The following is a 22,044-nucleotide window of genomic DNA, read 5'->3' as shown; positions in this document are numbered from 1 at the left end:
TTGCATATTGTTTTCAAAGAGTTTGGATGCAGGTCTTGTGTTTTAATCACACTGGGAACAATGGTCTCATTAGTGCTTCCGGCTTCCTTCATTTTCATGATTCTCATCACAGGTAACTTTTTCTTGATGCAGTTTGAGAATATTCTATTCAATTAAAAGCATAAAGGTGGAGTCCAGTGGTGATGCTTTAATAGGGAAAAAAGATAGCTGATACCATCACATATAAAAAGAGTTGTTTCGTTATACATGCCTATTTTAGTTTAATCTTAGACTTATTAAATTTCAATACAGAGTGCTAAAGAAATCGCTCATCATTTGGACTTTTTGAAAAATCATCTTTTAAATTTAATTCATATTGCCTGGATCCAGAGGAATCACAATCATAGCCGATTGTATAGCTTGAGTTAAAAAAATTGTTACCAACTTTATAAATTTTGCAAATCAATCATGTGAATTACTTTCCTGTTTTACTGAACTGGAAATATTTTTCTTGAGATTAGCGTCAATTGTTTTTCAAAAAAGCTATGTTAAGTTGCACTTTCATAATCAAGAGTCACCAAGATATTTACGTTTCATACACTGTAACCAATAATAGACTAATCTCCATAATCCACTGAGCTGCTGTCCCTTCAATATGGAAGGGTATAAGACAATTAACTTCTTATGTGCTGATTTTCCAGAAAATATCTGTTGTTGTTAAAACCTGTTCATTAAAAGTATTTCTATTTGTTTATAATATCATTTTTGTACGTTGGTTAGTGGAACAAATTGTAATAAATTGCATTGCACACATGTTATGCGTACAACTGGTTTTCCACATACATACAGGATAATCATTTTAAGGAGAGTATTCTAATCTATGATGTGTTAGAATTTAAAAAAGAAACACCATGGGGTAAATTTTAACCCCTAAGAACGGGTGGGTTGGGGGCGAGTGGGCAGTGAAAATTGTTGGTTTTGGGAGTGGGACCGAATCCCAGCTCTAACCCGACAACTTCCGGGTTTGATCCAGACGTACCCGGGAGTGCGCGCATGCTTCTGAAACCCACAAGTCCCACCGGCACCTAAAGCCAACGTGTCGATATTTAAAGGTGCAATTAACGCCGCTGAAGCAGTTAAGGGGATTACATTTTTGTATCAAATGATTTTAACTTTCCCTTAACATGTCTCCCGTGGCCTCTGAAAGACCCCATGGAAGCAGCAGCGAGTTGCAGCCGGCACCCATTTGGACCTTTAAACCAGTGATTGACACATGTGAAGAAAAGGTGAGTTTTTGCAGCAGGGCACTCAATTCTCTCAGACAAACCTTTAGCTGGGAGTTCTCTGTGTTTAGACTCAGATTTCTTTATTGACACTCAGAATTCTTGTGTTCACACATACTTACCTATATTTGGACCCCCTCAAACTGACACCATCAGGACGGAGAGGGAGGGGCTGCAATGCATGTATCCAGCAGTACATCTGAGGAGGAGGCACATCACCATCTGCGGCAGGCACGGCGTGTAGTTCTGGGAGTTGCAGCTCCACAAGACAGAGGTGCACCACAAGGACCTGCAGAAAAGCAGAGAGGGGACCAACGGAGGGGCCGAGATCGCAAGAGGCACTACCCACATGAAAGGGTCTACAGACAGAGGCTGATCTTCCTGGACCTCTCTGAGGAGCAGTGCCTATGAAGGCTCAGGTTGAGTCATCAGGTGGTTGCAGACATCTACAGATTCCTTCATGTCTGTCATTGAACAAGCCATAAGATGCACTTCAGGTGCCTGGATCGATGTGGGGAAGCCCTTCAGTACTCATCGATGAGGGTGTGTAGAATAATAGTTGTGTGTTGCGTCCTGCACAACTACGCTCAACAAAGAGAGTTACCGGTGGATGAGGTCCTATGCCTTCATGAAGCATCCGCACTTGCCATCAACATTGAAGAAGATGAGGAGGAGGAGGAGAACCCATCAGCAGAGCACTGGCACATCTGGCTGCTCGTGATGCCAGGGAGTCACTCATATTTGATAGATTCTCATAAGGAGGTTTGCAAAGTGAAGACAGTCAAGTACTTAGACCACCTGGAACAACCACCAACACCAGCCCCCTACCCCTCCCCACCATTTGCACAAAACAATCCTACAATCACACATGTACCCATTGTAAACGCCCAATGGGTGGCATCAAGTCTTGCCGTTTATGATGAGGGACATGCAAGGGCTCAAGAATGGACAAGAGGTGGCAGTGGTGGTGAGAATTATAACATTTAATGTGCATGTAAGAAAAAACAAATATAAATGAAAAACATGACATTGCGTCAGACACCCTTGGTGATTACAAAACCTTCGCCTTCCTCTTCCTACTATTTCCACGTGGGTCACCCCCTGTGGCTTCAGCAGAGGTAGTGGCAGATTGTTCAGGTCCCTGCGCTGACTGCTGAGATGCTCTTGGCCTATAACCTCTGGGTTTTGGAACCCGGAAGGGCCCCGCCAAAGACTGCTCCACCTGCACCTGTGCAGGGGCAGACTCAGTCATCGGGAGAGGAGGCAGCATTGTGGATACTGGTTTGGTGGTGGGGGGGGGGGGGTGCAATGGAGTGAGATATGAGAGCACTTTGAGTGGAGTCCCCACTTCCATGTCCCCTTTCACCATCATCCCTCTCCTGGGCCAGGGCCAGGACCACATCACTCCTACCACTCTGCAGGACAACAGCTTGGAGGACATGTGTGATTCCTTGTAAGGCCATTGCTAATGTATCTGTCTGCCTGTTTAAGACGGCAGAATGTTGTTCACCCTGAGTCTGCACGGCCATTGTCAGGGCCTGAATGGATTAATTTGTGAGCCTTGCTTTTCTCTCCATAACAGACAGTCCCGCACTTACCTGCACCATCAGTCCACTAATGCTGGAGGTGAACTCATCCGTCCTCTCTGCTAACGTGGAGACTGAGCGTGGCAAGTCTTCCAGCACATGCAAAGGTGCATCTGTAACTCAATCATTCTTCTTTTCAAGGATGCCCCCCGGGGTTCAGCATCTGTGTCCAGCTGAGCAGAGCTTGGAGAGGAGTGCGTCCCCCCGATGCAGACTCTTCACAGCTGCCACCTGTGTCTGCTTGTGCTCACTTGTGTGTGTTGATTCACCAGGTGACAACCCAACTAACTCTCTAATAGTACCCACTGAGGTGTGAGTATCTGCGCTGCTTGGAGACACAAAACAGGGAAGCAGAATTAAGTGCCTTCTATTGAGTCTCGATCGCTCGGGAACACGCACAAAAATGTTTTCCCGGTTTCCCACCTGCTTACTGAACCCCCCGCCCCGCCCTGAGATCCCACCTCATTGTTAACATTTACCCCATATCTCTGTTAGATATCCTAAACTATTATGTAGATATCAATCAACATAAATAAAAATCTTGCATTTAACACGTCACATGTTGTTTGGCCAAAACTCATGACTGGCTCAAATAACCACAAACTGTTAAGTTAATCAGGATGTTTGACTTTAATAGTTTATCGACTAAACATAAACCAATCAAGCTATGAATCAACATCTATCAGTTCCTCCCCCACCCAAAAAAAAAAAAAAATTCTCAATTTGTTTCCAAAAACTAATAATTGCAAAGTAGCAAGTACCACAAAAAGAACAAATTGCTCAAACATTTTTTTTTCCAAGTCCTGTTGTTTTCGGACACATCCCAGTACGCAAGTGTATAAGTTAAACTACACTTAGACTATAATTACTTCGTGGGGGGATCAAAACTTGGGACCATAAATAGAAGATAATAAATCCTAATAAAACTAATATATCCAATAAGGAATTCAGGAGAAATTTCTTTACCCAGAGAGTGGGTAGAATGTGGAATTTGCTACCACAAGGAGTAATTGAGGCAAATAGCATAGATGCATTTAAGGGGAAGCTAGATAAACACGGGTGAGAAAGGAACAGAAGGATATGTTGATGGGGTTAGATGAAGAAGGGTGGGAGGAAGCTCGAGTGGAGCATAAATACCGGCATGGATCAGTTGGGCCGAATGGCCTGTTTCTGTGCTGTACATTCTACGTAATTCTATGTAATTAGAAATTATATAATTCTGAAAAGGTACCTATAAAGTTAGCCATTGTATGCTTGAAGTGCCTTCCAGAAATTTCCTTCATCCAGGCCTACCTTTCTCTCTGGTGCCTGGGGCTTGAGTGCTGCTGTATTCCCAGACCTCCAATTGTTGAACTGGGATGGGAAGTTCTCGCTTCTGTTGATAAATTCTGTGTACGAGAGAGATGGAACTTGGGAGCTGCACTTCTCAGCCCTTTCCTGTGAAACGACAATGTCCTGAGTGCATCACATGAGCCAGACAAAAATTCACAAGTAACAACTGTTAAATAACATTTCTGATCTAAAAAGTACTGTTTGGGATGAGTTATTTTTGTATTGCTCAAGATATTTCTATTGGGGGGTTAAGATGTTTTCATGCTGAGCTCAGATGATACACCTGAAGTGAGTCAGACCGAGTTCATAGCAAATGAACACCTGCTCAAAGTGTTGGTTGTGGGAGACTCAACAATTGTTCAATATTTCACTAAGCAATAACTACAGATCCACCGTGGGAAGTAAGTCAGTGGAAAAATATTCTTTTGTAAATAAATTTGGACTAAACACAAAGTGGGTCTAGTGTTTGATATTTCCCACCTTCTGAACTAACAGGAATAATACCAAAAAATGTCACAAATCCCAGTGTGCAGTGTTATTGGTAAACAAGATAATTGTTATCCCTGCGATATATACTGGAAGAAACTCTGTTACAGGTTTTGATACAGAACCAGCATTTAAAAAGTCTGAACTATAACAGGAAGTGGGGGGAAATGAGGCATATAGTAAATTGGAAGATTTACCACAGCAGTGACCCATTCCGACCAATCAGAAGGGGAACACAGGCCAAGGACCTGTCATTACATAACGGTGAAACATCAGAACTTCAGATGCATCTTTTGTCAATTTCATGTTGTCATTCTATTGTTGTTTAAGCCCCTTAAAAAGGGGGGGGGGGTGGGGTCTTGACTGATCAATAATAAATTAAACAAAATCAAATTAAATCATAATTTTGTTATCTGTGTTGATGATGTACTCCAGTCCCTGTGGTGCCCACCAGTCGTGGAATACCTCAAACGTACCGGCAGACACCATGTGCTCTTTCTTCAGGGCCACCCGGGCGCGGAGAATGCCGCGGAAGAGAGGCAGTCAGTCGGAGGGATCGCCCCCACGGGCCACGTCTAGCCTGGACCTGCAGACGGCCACCTTGGTCAGACCCAGGAGCAGACCCACGAGGACATCCTCTGACTTGCCCGCCCCCTCCTCACCAGGCAGCGAAAGATCAGGAGTGTGGGAATGATGCAAACAAACCTTGAGGAGCAGCCCCCTTTAATATTGAAATAGGGGCTGCAACCTCTCACACTCATTGTAAACATAAAAACAGGACTCCTCCAGGCCGCAGAAATTGCAAGCAGCCTGGGTATCCATAAAACAGCTTAGTAGCCAGTTTGTGGGGACTCCACAGTGCAGCATTCTCCACCCCATCTCCCCAATGGTGCAGGGGAAGACTCCCACGTAGAGAGCTCTCCATTGGGGACCCTCGCCTCTGCCAGACGGCAAGATAGCACACCAAGGCTTGTCCAGATGGGAGACGAGGGCGATGAAGTGGAGAGTCTGCGGGAGCAGCCCGTGCAGTAAACCCCTCCATGCAGAGTGGAATGGCACGGAGGGAACTTCCAAGAGACAGCTCAAGTTGTGAGGCGCAGGCTCCCGAGGGAGGTTTTGGGGCCTGGCGCAGATGAGAAGCTCCGTCCAAACGGGGATCAGATCGAATGGGATCGCCCCACAGGCTTGAGCCTCCTCGACACACCTAGTGGAGTAAGGGCAGAGTATGACTTTTAGCACCTGGATGGCTTCGGCTGCATATTCATGTTGTAATTTGATGGGGCAAACCGTAGCTGATTTTACAAAACTGAAAGTATGTACTGAAGAAAATATATTTAAAAATTAAAACTAATTAGCACTTTCGTTCATTTGATGATAAAATGTCAACGTTTTGACTACAATAAATGAATAATACTCCAATCGTTTTGTATTTGCAGAATAGCTTGCCCTTTTCAACTAAATGCATTCTCCAAATAAAGAGAACAGCTTATTTTTCTTATTACAGGGGATATCATTCTTCCTCCAATATTACATACTGTGCAGATAGAAAGATTGTAAAATTCTATAAAAAGGATTGTCCTCAAGGAAAGGTCATACGGTTAAAGTTTATCCACTGAACTTTCTAATTGTTAAGGAGTGTGCGTATATATAAAATGAGATAACACTATGGTAAGTCAGAGGGTATGCTTAAGAGTGACATTGTGTTGAAGCATGACAACTAAAATGTGACAAGAAGTAAGTGTGACACTTGCAGGAAGTGCACACAATGCACAAAATCGTTAATATATTACAGATAAATAGACGGGAAAAAGCATGTGCTTTCTTTTCAAGGTTCTCACTGTGAGATGGATGTTAACGAGTGTGACTCAAATCCTTGTCAAAATGGTGGAACGTGTCAGAATACTGTGGAGAGTTACATCTGTCACTGCCCAGCAAGAAATCAACAAGAAGTTTTTTATGGAGGCAAAAACTGTACAGACATTCTGACTGGCTGTGAGAACCATGAGTGTCAGAACAGAGCTGTGTGTATCCCTTTCCTAAAGGACGCACAACATCGGCACTATTGTCTCTGTGCTAACGGTTACGCTGGTTTGAACTGTCAACGATCAACAACCTTTTCTTTTGCAGTCAGTGGATATCTTCGTATTAAAACAGCAAGTGCCAGGAAACTTGAGGAGTCCATGGATAAACTTCGCTACCGTGTATTCCTGAGGTGTAGAACTATACTGTCCAGTGCAATTATATTTCATAGAGGGAACAAAGATACATTTATGAAACTGGAATTGTTCAATGGGCATTTATATGCATCTCTGCAAATGAAGAATCAGCTGGTTGCAGCTCTTGAGATTTTTAAGAATGTAAGTGATGGTGACTGGCATACTGTGGAAGTGACATTAGGCAGTGACTTTTCTGTAAAGCTCCTGGACAATTCATGTCCAGAAGAATGTGCGATCCAAAAATTTGTCGGGCTGGAGAGCGGCCAACTTGCTTCTGCATTTGAAAATACCTTCTTTGGGGGCACAGAAGATGAATACAGAGATTTTCCAAAAGTCACCAACGTCATCCAGTCTCAGCCTTATTTTGTTGGTTGCCTCCAGGATGTGGAGGTGGATTCGCAAGTAATTGACGTAGAAAATCTTTCAGTTGATTCAACACTGAATGTCAAGCCAGGGTGCAGCGAGAATGAATGGTGCCAGAGGAACCCATGCCAGAGCAAGGGCCAATGCATTGATTTATTGCTGAATTACAAATGTGAATGTTTCAGACCATACATGGGATTTAACTGTTCGGAAGGTAAATAGCCCAAATGATATTTCAACATTCAAAATTATTGCTTTCCATTTGTTTTGATGCAAGGTGTCTTCACTGAATATATTACTTAATTGCTATTTAAGTACTGGGATGTAATTGTATAGTTTTATGTTGAGTAATTACTGAAATAGTTCATAATGCTGCATAAAAATCTCATTTCAATAAAATATTTTAATATTTCTTTGATCATTTTAGATTAATGTATTTCAGAAAAATTATTAATGATAAAACTATTACAAAGATACATATTACCAGCAATAAATTGGCTTACAAAATCGTAACTAGAAATGTATCAAATTTATAATTAAAAAGCATCAGAATGAATTCCAATTAAATGCATAATTTTGAGTTATAAAATCTTCCCTTTACCACCTCTACAGTTATTATACATTTATCTAAGAGCGATCATAATATGATTGAGTTCAACGTTGTGTTTGAAAGGGAGAAACTCGTATCTGTTAAAATTGGATAGCCAGGTGGTGAAGGATAGAATACTAAAGCCTGGTCTCTAGTTGCTTCCTAGTCTTTATTCACAGAGATTCCCCTTACACATACACCACACCCGAGTCAGGCTCTCCTATGAAAAGGAAACAGAAGAGTCCCCAATTGATATCCACCACCTGGATAAAATTAACACTAATTGATATAAATCATACAATTAACAATATCAGCTACTAAGATTCTAAATTTTGGTAAGGCCGACTTCAACGGGATGAGACAGAGACTGTCCACAGTGAACTGGGCAAATCTGTTAATGGGTAAAATGCCCAGTGGGAGGTGTTCAAAAAAGAATTTAACGTGATACAGAACCAGTTTATACCCCAAAGGAGCAAGAGCTGTGCTTACCAAAAAAAACAGCCATGGACGACAGAAGAGGTAAGGAACAGGATAAAACTAAAAGAAAAAGCATGCAAAAAATAGCACAGATCCTGGCAACTGGGAGAGATACAAAGAACAGCAAAGGGTGACAAAACAGATAGTAAGAGTTACAAAAAGTGAGTATGAAAAGAAACTTGGAAGGGATATCAAAATCAACACAAACATTTTTTACAATTATATTAGGCAAAAGAGAGTGGCCAAAAGCAATGTAAGCCCCTTAAAAACAGATAATGGTGATATTGTAAATAAAAATAAGGAAATGGCAGACATGTTAAATAATTACTTTGTGTCAGTATTTACAGTAGAGAAAGAGGATAGCATGCCGGACACCACAAGGAAACTAATTTTGAATCAAGGATGGGGACTCACCATAATTAACGTAAGCAAATTAACAGTAATGAAGAAAATAATGGCACTAAAGAGTGATAAAACCCCAGGACCAGATGGTTTCCATCCCAGGATTTTAAAGGAAGTAGGTGAGAACATTGCAGATTCCCTAACTATAATCTTCCAAAGTTCTCTCGATTCAGGAAACATTCCTTTAGATTGGAAAATCGCACATGTCCCCCGCTATCCAAGAAAGGTGAGAGAGGGAAACCAGGAAATTATAGACCAGTTAGCCTAACATTTGTTGTCAGTAAATTACTAGATTCTATAATTAAAGGTAGAATGACTGAATACCCTGAAAATTTTCAGCTAATCCGTTAGAGCCAACATGGATTTGTAAAGGGTAGGTCATGTCTGACGAACCTGATAGGATGTTTTGAAGAGGTGACTAAAGAAATGGACAGGGGAATGTCAATGGATGTTATTTATCTGGACTTCCAGAAGACATTTGATAAAGTCTCTCATTAGAGACTGTTAGCTAAAGTTGAAGCTCATGGAATTGAGGGCAAATTATTGACCTGGTTAGGAAATTGGCTGAGCGGCAGGAGACAGAGAGTAGGGATAATGGGCAGGTACTCAAAATGGCAGGATGTGATTAGTGGTGTCCCACAGGATCTGTGTTGGGACCTCAATTATTCACTGTATTTATTAACGACTTAGATGACGGGATAGAGAGCCACATATCCAAGTTTGTCGATGACACAAAGATAGGCAGCATTGTAAGCAATGTAGATGGAAGCATAAAACTACAGAGAGATAATAATAGATTAAGTGGCAAATGGATTTCAATGTTCTCCGCACATTCGATGTCTGAGGTCATCCACTTTGGACCTAAAAAGGATAGATCAGAGTATTTTCTAAACGGTGAAAAGCTCAAAAAAGTGAAGGTCCAAAGAGACTTAGGGATCCATATACATAGATCATTAAAATGTCATGGACAAGAACAGAAAATAATCAAAAAGGCTAATGGAATGCTGGCCTTTATATCTAGAGTACTAGAATACAAGGGGGTAGAAGTTATTCTGTAGATATACAAAGCCCTGGTTAGACCACATCTGGAGTACTGTATTCAGTTCTGGGCACCACACCTTAAGAAGGATATATTGGCCTTGAAGGGAGGGCAGCGTAGATTTACTAGAATGATACCTGGACTCCAAGGGTTAAATTACGAGGAGAGATTACACAAACTAGGGTTATATTCCCTAGAATTTAGAAGATTAAGGGGTGATTTGAACAAAGTTTTCAAGATATTAAAGGGAGGTGATCGGGTAGATAGAGAGAAACTATTTCCGCTGGTTGGGAAGTCTAGGACTAAGGGACAGCCCAAAAATTAGAGCCAGGACTTTCAGGAGTGAAGTTAGGAAACACTTCTACATGCAAAGGGTGGTAGAAGTTTGGAACTCTCTTCCGCAAATGACAGTTGATGCTAGCTCAATTGTTAATTTTAAATCTGAGATGAATAGATTTTTGTTAACCAAAGGTATTAAGGGATATGGGGCTAAGGCAAGCACATGGAGTTAGGTCACAGATCAGCCATGATCTCATTGAATGGTGGAACAGGCTGGAAGGGCTAAATGGCCTACTCCTGTTCCACCATTGCTTTTATAAATGTCATTAATTATCCAGCAGTTATTCACATCTGTATTTGAATTTTGACATCTGGTTTTAAGAACATAAGAAATAGGAGCAGGAGTAGGCCATACAGCCCCTCGAGCCTGCTCCGCCATTCAATCAGATCATGGCTGATCTTCGACCTCAACTCCACTTTCCCGCCAGATCCCCATATCCCTTGATTCCCCTAGAGTCCAAAAATCTATCTATTCCAGCCTTGAATATACTCATGACTCAGCATCCACAGCCCTCTGGGGTAGAGAATTCTAAAGATTCACAACCCTCTGAGTGAAGAAATTCCTCCTCATCTCAGTCCTCAATGGCCGACCCTTCATCCTGAGACTATGCCCCCTAGTTCTAGACTCTCCTGAGGGTTTTACTAATAGTCACATAAAACTTGTCCAGTTTACAGTAGGGCTCATTGGGATATAAATTAGTCTTGGGCAGCAGTGCAAGATGGGCGATAGTGAATCGGCCGCCCATTTCACACCCCGCCCAATATCCTTTTCTATTGACTTCAATGAAGAAGAAAATTGTGCGGAGTGCAAAACAGGCAGCCGATTCGCTATCGCCCATTTTGCACTACTGCCCAAGACCAAATTATACACCATTGGTTAGTTGTATCCTTTCAGACCTCACTGCAGTCTCTTCACAGTGTCACTGTTCAACACACACACACACACACACGTGCACGCCTGCACAAGCACACACGCACACGCACACAGTTGCATCAGTAAGAAGATCCCTAATCTGCTCCATCGGCAAGAGGAGTATAAAGATCCTCCATACTCTTGCACAGTTCTTCTGCACTTAAACCTTCATTGATTGAAGCTGCATTTATACTGTAGCTTCCAGACTCAGGCTAGTAACTGCAGTAGGGGTACCCAGGTTATACTGCAATTCTGCTGCCCAGCAGAAAGCTCTGCACATGCATGTAACCGTTCATTGCACAGCGCCTCGCCCAGCAATTAAAATGTAATTGTTTCGTGAGTGCTGGCAACCCATCAGCACTGCCTAAACATTTAAATCAAATGCAAATAGGTTAAAAAAGTGTTAACAAGATCCAAGCATTTTTAAACCTGGTTTTCCACTGCACTGGAGTTTAACTGCGTGCCCAGGATTTTCCTCGGAGCTGCTTCCAAACTTCCCTGGAAGTGCAGCAGAAACCCTGTTTATGGGAGGGAATTTTAACCTACTCCTTCCGGCAGGAACGGGGGCGAGCAGGCAGTTAAAATAGCTGTGCAAAGACTTACCACCCTGTTCCCACTCAACTTACCCCCACCGCTATCTTAACTGTGTCCCTTCTTTTAGAAGGCTAAGGCGACTGACTCAGGCAGGACCCTCATTAATAGATGCAAATTGGGATCCTATGATCATAGAAATACATAGACGTTACTACACGGACACAGGCCATTAAGCTAAACCAGTTCATGTTGGTGTTTACCCTCCAAGCAAGCAAATAGTTATTCACATTTACCCATCCTGTTCCCATATACCTTCAATCCCTTTTCCTACATCCACCTATCCAATCTAATCTTGAAGGTTAACAGTTTCAGCCTCAACCACTAACCCTGGAAGTGAATTCCAAGCCTCACAACTCTGAATGAAGAAGTTTCTCCTGCCCTCTGTTCTAAATCTATTACATTTAATCTTGTATCTGTGACCCCTGGTTCTTGACTCCTCAACTACTGGAAACAGTCTACTTCTATCAACTCTGTCCTATCCTTTAAACACTTATATTGTATCACCCTGTAATCTTTGTTGTTCTAACTAAACATTTTTCAAGTCTTTCTTTGTACTTGTATTTCTCATATCAGACAGCACCCTAGTGAATCTGCATTATACACTCGCTAAAGCTTCAATATCCTTTCTATAGTGTGGAGCCCAAAATTGCACACAGTACTCTAACTGAGATCTTCTTAAAGTTTTATACAGGTTCATCATTAGCTCTTGGCTTTTATATACTAAACCTCTTGAGATGAAACCTAGAATTCTATTAGCTTTTTTTATATCATTATCAACCTGATCATACTGCCTTTAATGTTCTGTGAACCTATATCCCCAAGTCCCTTTGTGTTTCCACAGCACTGAGCCGACTTCCGTTCAGTGTATAATTACTGCTGCGTTAACCAAAATGCACCACCGTATCCCTACTGAAATTAAATTACATCTGCTATTTCTTAGCTTATTTGCCCATCTTATCAATATCCCTTCATAGTTTCCTTTGGTCTTCTAAAGAATTAACAATACCACCTACTTTGGTATCACCTGCAAATTTTGACACCTCTCCTTCCAGGCCTATATCCAAATCATTGATATACACAGTGAACAGAAGTGTCATTGAGACCACAATGGCATTTTAACGGCCTAATGAGTGGGACACCCATTGTGGGTGCTCCGCTCAGTAAATACTGGTGGGGAAGAAGAGGAGGTCCTCTAAGGTAAGTCAGAAACTTATCCTAGTGGTGCCAGGAGGAGCAGGATGCTCCTCTGGGTCCCACAAGAAAAGTCTGGGCCTTTGCTGCCCTGGGCTCCCCCCACCCTTCCCAACCACCCATAAAACAGTACCGATCCCCCCCCCTCCCGCCCCCCATTCCCGTGTGAATTACCATCGTGCCCTCATTTTGATCTGCCCAAAGCCAGCCAGATGTTTCTTTCCGTCCATTTTGGGCGGGCAGCTGGCCGACAGATTGCAAATGAGGCCCGGGAGTTAAAATAGTCCAGGCCTCAAATTGATGACATTGGGCAGGTTTGATGCTTGCTCCAAGCCCAGCCAAAATCCATTCCCAGTTAAACTCCCAGCAGGGTTTCCGCCGCATTTCCAGCGAAGTTACGACAGTGGAGCAGGAGCATCTTTGAGGAAATTCCGAGCCCATGTAATGTCAAACCTAAGCTTTGTTAGACTACCTTCCCAAATTCTTTCGCTCTGAAGTAGCTCAGTGTTGAGTAAACCTGCCCTCTCTCCTCACCCGAGATATTCCCACCATGTGTTTTATTTGCCATTGTGCCTTCACCAACAGAATGCTTCCTGGGCTTTTATCCTTGAAAATCTGGCTATTTCTACTCTTTAAGAAAATGCCCCCAATGTGAGAACTTTTCTTGGGGTGGGGGGAGGTGGGACCAGCTTCCTTGATATAAATATTGATGTATCAAGTAATGTGGAGATAGTTAAGTGGGATCGTCTTGATAGACTTTCAAACCCTTCACTTCCAGTTTGTGAGAATCATTGAGTGCTTTTCAAGAATAGTTTGAAGGTTCATTTATACAAAGCTAGTTACAATAGTCAGGTAAATTCATGATGATTCTTTATGAGCTAAAGATTTCTTCAATATTTTGGAATGTTTCAATACTTTTTTACTACTTTATAAATAATACCTATTTTTACAAGGCTGTTAAACTAATTTTATTTGTCTTTTAACAGAATTCATTCCAGGTGGATTTGGCCATGAAGATTACAAAGGATATGCTTTGTTTACCATTGATGATGATCTTGGAGAAGAGGTGAACATATCGATGTTCGTCCGATCACGAAAACCAAATGGCTTGTTATTCGTCCTGAAGAACAGCAGTGCTCTGTACCTTCAGATATGGCTGGACACTGGCAAAATTGTAGTCCAAACTCATTTGTCCGAAACCCTCATAAGTAGTCATTATACTACTGACAGTGGTTTTCATTTAATAACTGTGAAGTTAAAAAAAAACAAAATGGAACTTGTTCAGTCTGGACAGAGGGTAGACTACATTCTTATTCATCCAATTAGAGTTCGAGCTGGTGATGTGGCATATATTGGAGGTCTGCCAGATCAGCTCGAACCAGCTCATGATGGAAGATACTTTAAAGGATGTATCCAGGACGTAAGAATCAACAGCAAAAGACTGGAGTTTTATCCTATTGGTGTCTCTGAGGATTCTTACAGTAACAGAACACTTGTAAATGTAACAAGTGGTTGCATTGGTGACAATGCATGCAAGGTAAAAGAAAGAAATAACTTGCATTTATATAGCACCTTTCACAACTTCAGGATGTCCCAAAGCACTTTACAGCCAAAGAAGTACTTTTAAAGTGTAGTCACTATTGTAATGTAGGAAACACGGCAGCCAATTTACGCACAGCAAGGTCCCGCAAACAGCAATGTGATAATGACCAGATAATCTGTTTTTAGGTGTTGGCTGAGGGAGAAATATTGGCCAAGACACAGGGGAGAATTCCCCAGCTATTCTTTGAAATATGTCCACCTGAGAGGGCAGACAGGCCCTCGGTTTAACGTCTCATCTGAAAGACAACACCTCCGACAGTGCGGCACTCCCTCAGTACTGTACTGGAGTGCCAGCCTGGATTATGTGCTCAAGTCCCAGGAGGCTGTACAGTAGATTGTTTTCAACACACATCTTTGTTAACTGAATCCTTTATCTATTCACGCTCATATTCAATATGAGGACAACAAATTGTAAGAAAAAAGTCATCAGAATGCCATAACCTCACATGCAAAACTGGTAGTTGTCATGAAGAGTTGACACTAAAGGAGTCCACCATTCAGACCACTGCCTTCTCAGGTACCAGAGAGAGAGAGACATTTTCAAATAAAGAGGGAAAGTGGAGTGATTAAGAGAAAATAAAAAAATATTGAATAAATAGAATTTAATGTGTTCCACATTAAAATATATTTCTGTTCCTTGAAAGATAACTCTCTGAGCACACCACCTGCAGGTCATGACTCAGAAATTAATCTATAGTCAGAAATATCGATTGAATAGCACATGATTGTCTTTTGATCTTTAATGCTAGGTGTACTTATCTTCTGTGGAATTTTGCAGGACTTTAATCTTATTATTAATAAATCTAAAGATTCCCTATTAAGATGCTCTGACCTGCCTGTAATATCATTGAATATTTTTTTATTAAACCATAACTTCTCTCAGTGTAGGTAAACCAAAGGGAATAATAGGGTTTTTGAAGAGGAGTCTTTTTTTTACTAGAACAGTCACAATAAAATATATTTTTTACGAAGTTACTTTCCTTGTTTTTCCCTGCCATGTTGAAGTCTCCAGGCTCCATATGTCTCCCTCAGCTCAGCAAACTGGCTGGAGATCCAGCTCCAGATCTATGTGGATGTGCCACTGCTTTAACAGTAGATTTTATACCCACCCCGCTCTCCCCACCAACATTTATGGTGGATCTGGGCGGGCCCGGGTGGAAACCTGCCTGGGTATGCCCGCCACCGAGCCTCTGCCTCCCATCCACAACTCCTGGCCACACATATTACATTTAAATCCATGGTGGATTCCCATAGGATGCATTATCCCACCCTGCAAGCAGAGATGGTAGTGGGGAGAAAAGGGCAAAAAATGTGACAAATAATAATATTTTTATAATAAGCACTTTTCCTTGATAACTTCTCACAGGTTAAACTTGCTGAGCCAAGTCCAGGAAGGTTCCCAGTCTGTTCTGAGTGAACTGATCTTAGCCAGGGCATCAGTAGTGGTGCAACCTAAAGTTAGGAAAGAAAAAGTCAGGCAGCATTCCTGTTCCTTATCGCTACCCCTCCTGGAAGTGCTTTTTTTTGGGCATCAGGTTAGGACAGGATCGGTTTGGTTGTCTTGTTTCCAATGGTGGAATATCTTTTTAATTCTCACCGTTTAGGATCACACATGAATAATATCCATTTGGGTGAAGTAGTGGAGAGTAGCCCACACTTCTGCACTACAGCAGCAAGGGGTCAAGAATTCAGGAAAGGGGGGTGGGAGGGGAGAGGGGAGAAACATTGGTGAGAAAGTTAAAATAACATTGAGAATTGGTGCATTTGAACATTTTTGTAGTGTTCGTTTTTGTTGCATTGCGGACCTGCTGATGTGAAATTGCTGATGCTATGCTGAGCTCTCCAGTTCCTTTGAAATAAGGTGTAAGTTTCAACATGATATACCTGATGATATCATCAATGAGTGACATCACGATGTGAGTTGCTGCTTTTGTTGTCGCAGCAAGATGATGCTGTTTAAATTCCAGTAACTCTCCATGGCTGAGCTCCCTCACAGCTGTTACAGAAGGTAATCGCGGAACAGTGTTCCAGCTGATGTGATAGGAGTGAAATGGTAGTAACAGAGATACTTAATTATGGATGAGTAGCACACACTGCTGTGTTGTTAGCTTTCAGGATGAGTATGCAGTTAGTTGTAGACCTTTGCTCAGATCACTTGCTGCTTGTAGTTGGTAAATTATTCTGCTTACCTGATGCTATCCCTATATATCCAAATGTAAGCAATCTTACAACACCAGGTTATAGTCCAACAGTTTTATTTGAAATAAAACTGTTGGACTATAACCTGGTGTTGTAAGATTGCTTACATTTGTCCACCCCAGTCCATCACCGGCATCGCCACATCATGCCTATATATCCAAATAGAAGATAGCAGTAGGATTCAATTCATATCATACAACTGGGCTGACTAAGAGTTACTCTTAGTTCTATAAATGGGATTCGGATTATCATCAACGGCTCCTCATCATATATTCAGTTTGCATCACACATTAGCTAATTAAATCCTAAATGTTAATGTAAATATTAAATACAAATTATTGTGATTAGTGCTTTCAGTGATTTCCCTATAAAACTCCTACAGTGCCATCTGTTCTTTATGGTGACATCAATTCCATGAAGCACAAAAATAATTTTGTGGCAGGGAAAACATTACATGTGGTATAAAATGCATCAAATGTTTTTTGAATTGTTAGATTCAGTGTCTAAAATTTAATCTTTCAAACGTAATTTTACGTTCTTTAATACTCAGCCTCTTTTTTAATTTATTTAGTTAAACCCATGTCTGAATGGTGGAACCTGTTCCTCCATCTGGGATGACTTCATATGCACGTGTCCTCCAAATATGTCAGGAAAAACATGCAACCAAGTGAAGTGGTGCCAGCTCAACCCTTGCCCGTTAGACTCCGAATGTCATCTGCTCAGTGATGGATTTGACTGTAAGTGGACAGCTTTCAAGCATTTATGTATTTCAACAGACATGTTCTTGGAAAAACATTGACATTGGTGTGGCAAAAGCAAAAAGTGCACAGAATACTGATTAAAGTCATGGTTTAGAAATCATACATATATATAAGAGTGGTCGGCTGCAATGAAAGCATTGTTACTAACAGTTGCATTAATCGTACTTCTTGCTCTCTATTCTTAACAAAGAATTTTTAACCTACAAGACAAATTAAACAAGCTAATTATGCTTGAGCATATCATCTGCTGAAACACCTGGGCCCTGAAACTCCTTGAGCCCCTTTCCACCTCCAGAAGGGTGTCAGGGCAGGACTTCAGGCTGCCAATCTGCCCTGGTGATGGCCTCATCCCAAATTTCAGGGTCATAAAGATGGTGGATGCCCATGGCACTTACGGCATTCCCTAGGGGCCGTCCTTGTCTTCTGAACCCAAGAAGGGCTCCATGGCAGACCCGGATTTGTGACAGAGTAAAAACATTGGCAGCAATTTCTCTTTTGCAGTTAGGAAACTGGCATCAGGACTTCTGCCCATCTGCAACTGTCCATTCAGTATGCCTGCAAGAAGTACCCATCCCCACCATTTGGAATTTTTGGTAATGGGGAGAAAGGCCGGAGACCTGGTGGAATCAGGTCTCAACCCAAATTTCGTGCTCTCCCCCCCCCCTACCCCCAAACCTGGTTTAATCGGTACCCCACACCATCTCCCTCCACGGCCCAGGAATTTTGGAAGCATGATTTTATTAGTTTTCATTCTCTCAAAATTGGCATGATAATAAATGGTGCCATCTGACATTCCTTTATCAAATACTGTCTGATTTTTAAAACCCTAATTCACTCCCATTCAGAATGCTGTTTCCACTTTAATGCTGTGCCCTTTTCTAATGTTATAGGATCAGGTATTCCATTATATTTTATCACACCAAAATGCAAAAAAGTTAGGTTATTTCTTCAGATGTTCAAAATTAAAAGCTGAAGAAGGGACTTTATCGGGAGTGGAAAGCTTGTGTAAATATACATTGCTATTGGTCTAATGAATATTGAGTTTTTCACATTGATACAGCACAACATTATCATTTGAAATGACAAAGGTTTCAGAATTCAGAGTTTACATTAAGAAATCACTATTTTTTCAAACTTCAGGACACATAGTGCTTGGCTTCTAAAATATTTACATAAGCTTTCTTGTGCCCTTCATATGCACTGCACACATACAGGGATTATACTGTTTTGGATTATCGGCAAAACCCTAGTGCCTTCTGTTGTGCTATCATGTAAAGTGACCCTACATTTTGCCACTAGCTATATAGTCTTATAATTAGATGCCGATGATTCAGAGTCTATACTCAAAGTACCATTTGCCAAAGCCATGACCCTTAAAGTGTTTGCTGTTCATTATAGTGTGCAGGTAAGTTTTCTTCCCTGTTATCCAGACCTGCCTCAACTACTATGAAGAAACATTTAACATGGTTCTATATTAGTAGGGTGGTGAGTTTCAATTCATATTAGAATTAAACATATGCTTGAATACTTCAGAATGGTGTTTGTGAATTACTAGCAATTAATATATTACATTTTAGTCCAAATGAATGCCTATTTGATATTATAAAGCTCCTTCTGGGATAGGTTGAAAACATGCTTTAGAGTTTTGTTTCATCAAGATTACATGAAGGAGGAAAGATGAGAACAGGGTTTTCTTCTTTTCTGAATAGCTAATCTATTGATTCTTTTCAATAATTTAAACAGCTAGAGAACAAATTTCTCAGAAACACCAACAAATAACCAATAAGCAGCTTAAATAGAGTCTCCCTCCCTTCCACAAACATAAAAGTCCCAATGACCGGCCGATGAATTTATCAAGTGTATTAACCCTTGGTTTCTTCTATTACCTCCATGCTCTTGGACGACTGCTATGATACAGCTCACTCACTCTTCCCGTTTTCTATTCTACCCTCCTTAGCCCCTAAATCTTTATCAAGATTGTCCTGAGCATCCAATGCCTTTAACTGAAAGCACCTTTTATCTGATTTAGTGATTCAATCGGTCATGATCCACTGGTCCCAGACATTAGATTCCATCTCACATTTGTACCCAGCTTGATTTATTGGGCTAAAATGGCCAACTGATTCCCATCAAACTTATTGATATATTGTTAGAACGCAGTTTTTCTTTCATTGTTTTGAGAACTCTCACAAGATGTCAAGTGCCAGTCTGGCTATGGGGAAGGTTTTTAAAAATTGTGTATGTTTTCCCACCCACTTTCCTAAATGGCCAAATTCATAAAGGCCAGTTATGCTGAGATTGCACTCGCCACAGAACACCACCGCTGAACCCATCAAAGTTCAAAAGTTCAAGGGAGGAGCCAATAGAAGCGGGTCTTTAGTGGATTGGAGGAATATCTGGTACCCCTCATCCCCCACCGAAGAAACCAAAAATTTCAGCAGTAGCTGGCTTCCCTGGGATGGACCCCATCCAGAAGAACAATCTAGGCCAGAACATAGGCGGCCAGCTCAAACACCCCCAAAAATTTCTGGCTCCCTCATATTCAGAGCTCCAGGCTCGGATCTCAGCCTGGAACCCTAAGTAGGCCCCACTTCCTCTCCTTTCAGGTGATATCAAACGTACCTATGCCCATCGTATGCCTTGGGCCTAGGAGTGGGAGCTCCTGAATTAGGAAGGCCCCATTGATGGCCTTGTAGGGGTAAGTTGAGGCCCCTTCTCCACAAGGCCAGATGGGAAACTCTTTAAGGTCAGGACCTGACGATTCTGGTTCTCAGCTGAGCTTATAGCTGTTCCGGTGGACTCCAACTAAACTTAGAATGAGAGTCCACTGGAAAGGTCATGGATTTTCAGAGCCAAAATGGCAGCAGCAGAAACTGGTAGATTTAAAATTTCCCCAGCAATTCCTCAACTTGTGATCTCTGTAGAATTTGAGGAAGACATACAAAAGAATCAGTTAGTATCATCAGGCAACTCCGGAATAATATGCAGCATCATTGCGTTACTCCCAATTGAGGGCCCATTTGGGTGAAAAGCAATGGAGATGAAGAAACAGAAGAGAGACACAGAAAGACAGCAGTGAATGAAATAAATAGAAAGGAAACAGATAACAATAGAAGAGAGATAGAGTGAAACAGCAGAGAAAAGCCATGGGACGAGAGAGAGAATGAAAAAGGCAGAAAAACAGCACAGAAAAGAGAGAGCACAGAAAGAAAAGCAATGGAAAATGTGGAAAGCTGTGAGGAAATAGGGAGAAGGGCACCTTTCTGCAAATGAAGCTGTTTGGACTGTCTGGAGGTGGTGGACAGATTGGATGCAGTCTTCCAGCTACCCAGCACTTTTATAGCAAATGCAGAAAAGGTTTTCTGGCATCGGTAAGAGTGCAAAGATAAACCAACCCAGATTTGAATGGTGCACCATTTTTCCTGGCTTCAAGTCACCTTCCTCCACTTCTTCTTCCTCCTCATTGTCCTCCTTTGGAAGTGGTTTGGTTTGCATGCTAATTCCTTTTACTACAGTGAAGTTGTGCAACATTTAACAGATGGTGGTGTATTATTGACACCTTTTCTGGAGTATTCAGCAGGACCCGATGATCCGTCCAAGCAATTGAATCTTTGCTTCAGCATACCAGTGGTGTGCTCAACACCAATTCAGTTTAAAGCATGTGCCTATTTTTATTTCCATTCAGTTGTTGTTCTGGGATTTCTTGGCAGTGGGGATTGGGGGGGGGCGGGGGGTCGAAGGCAAAAGAGAGATTATTAGTCATTACTGAAGAAGGGAGCTCTGGTCTTCCAGCATCCAACTGTCCAGTCTCCCTGTGTCTTCAAATAATCCAGGCATGATAGGCACAAAAATGAAGTCTTCATTGGTTTGCCCAGGATATCAGGCATAGCATTGCCTGGTGATGTTATTTGGCCCAACACCACCTGGACATTAATGGAATTGAAGTCCTTGCTCTTTGGTCACTGGGTTAGTGTATGATGCCTGGATGATCACGTGGATGATATCTAGGAATGCTGCCACCTGGTGAAAGTTCTGTGCCCTGTCGAGCTGAATGTCAAGCGGCAGGAGGCTGTTGCCAAGGACAGAAAGAATGGTCCCCTTGCAAAAATGACACATGTTATTTGCTAAATGTATCTATGGACATCAGCCTGGCTGATTAGGCATATGTTCCTTATGATGGTTTGGAAGGATCCAGTTATGTAAAAGTTTAACACAATATATGCCTGTTGCCAATGCCGTCTGCAAGTGAACTCAGTCGCAGCCTTTCGAGTGAAAAAAAGGCAACTAAAACAGATCTCCTCTGAGATGCCCACGTAGGTCTATCTGGATCTGCAAATACAGGTTCTGGAGTAACAACAGTTGTGTCCATAACACTGGAGGCCCAATCATCTTCAGCTGCTTCATCAACGACCTTCCCTCCATCATAAGGTCAGAAGTGTGGATGTTCGCTGAAGATTGCACAGTGTTCAGTTCCATTCGTAACCCCTCAGATAATGAAGCAGTCCGTGCCCGCATGCAGCAAGACCTGGACAACATCCAAGCTTGGGCTGATAAGTGGCAAGTAACATTCGTGCCAGACAAGTGCCAGGCAATGACCATCTCCAACAAGAGTCTAACTAACTCCCCTGGACATTCTACGGCATTATCATCACCGAATCCCCCACCATCAACATCCTGGGGGGTCACCATTGAC

The 22,044-nt window shown here is 41.9% G+C and overlaps 1 protein-coding gene across 1 annotated transcript in view; it reads left to right on the top strand.

Moving 5' to 3' along the window:
- crb1 (crumbs cell polarity complex component 1) overlaps positions 1-22,044 on the top strand; it is an 82,410-nt gene that overhangs the window by 23,471 nt on the left and 36,895 nt on the right. Inside the window, exons 6-8 of the mRNA XM_067989609.1 lie at positions 6,497-7,459; positions 13,776-14,326; positions 17,162-17,327. Of these exons, the coding sequence (XP_067845710.1) occupies positions 6,497-7,459; positions 13,776-14,326; positions 17,162-17,327 (1,680 nt within the window). The remainder of the gene's footprint in view (positions 1-6,496; positions 7,460-13,775; positions 14,327-17,161; positions 17,328-22,044) is intronic.

The sequence above is a fragment of the Heptranchias perlo genome, chromosome 9 (assembly GCF_035084215.1).
Source record: "Heptranchias perlo isolate sHepPer1 chromosome 9, sHepPer1.hap1, whole genome shotgun sequence".
NCBI lineage: Eukaryota > Metazoa > Chordata > Chondrichthyes > Hexanchiformes > Hexanchidae > Heptranchias > Heptranchias perlo.
The sequence above is the reverse complement of the archived record's forward strand: the minus strand, read 5'-3'. Positions and strand labels throughout refer to the sequence as shown.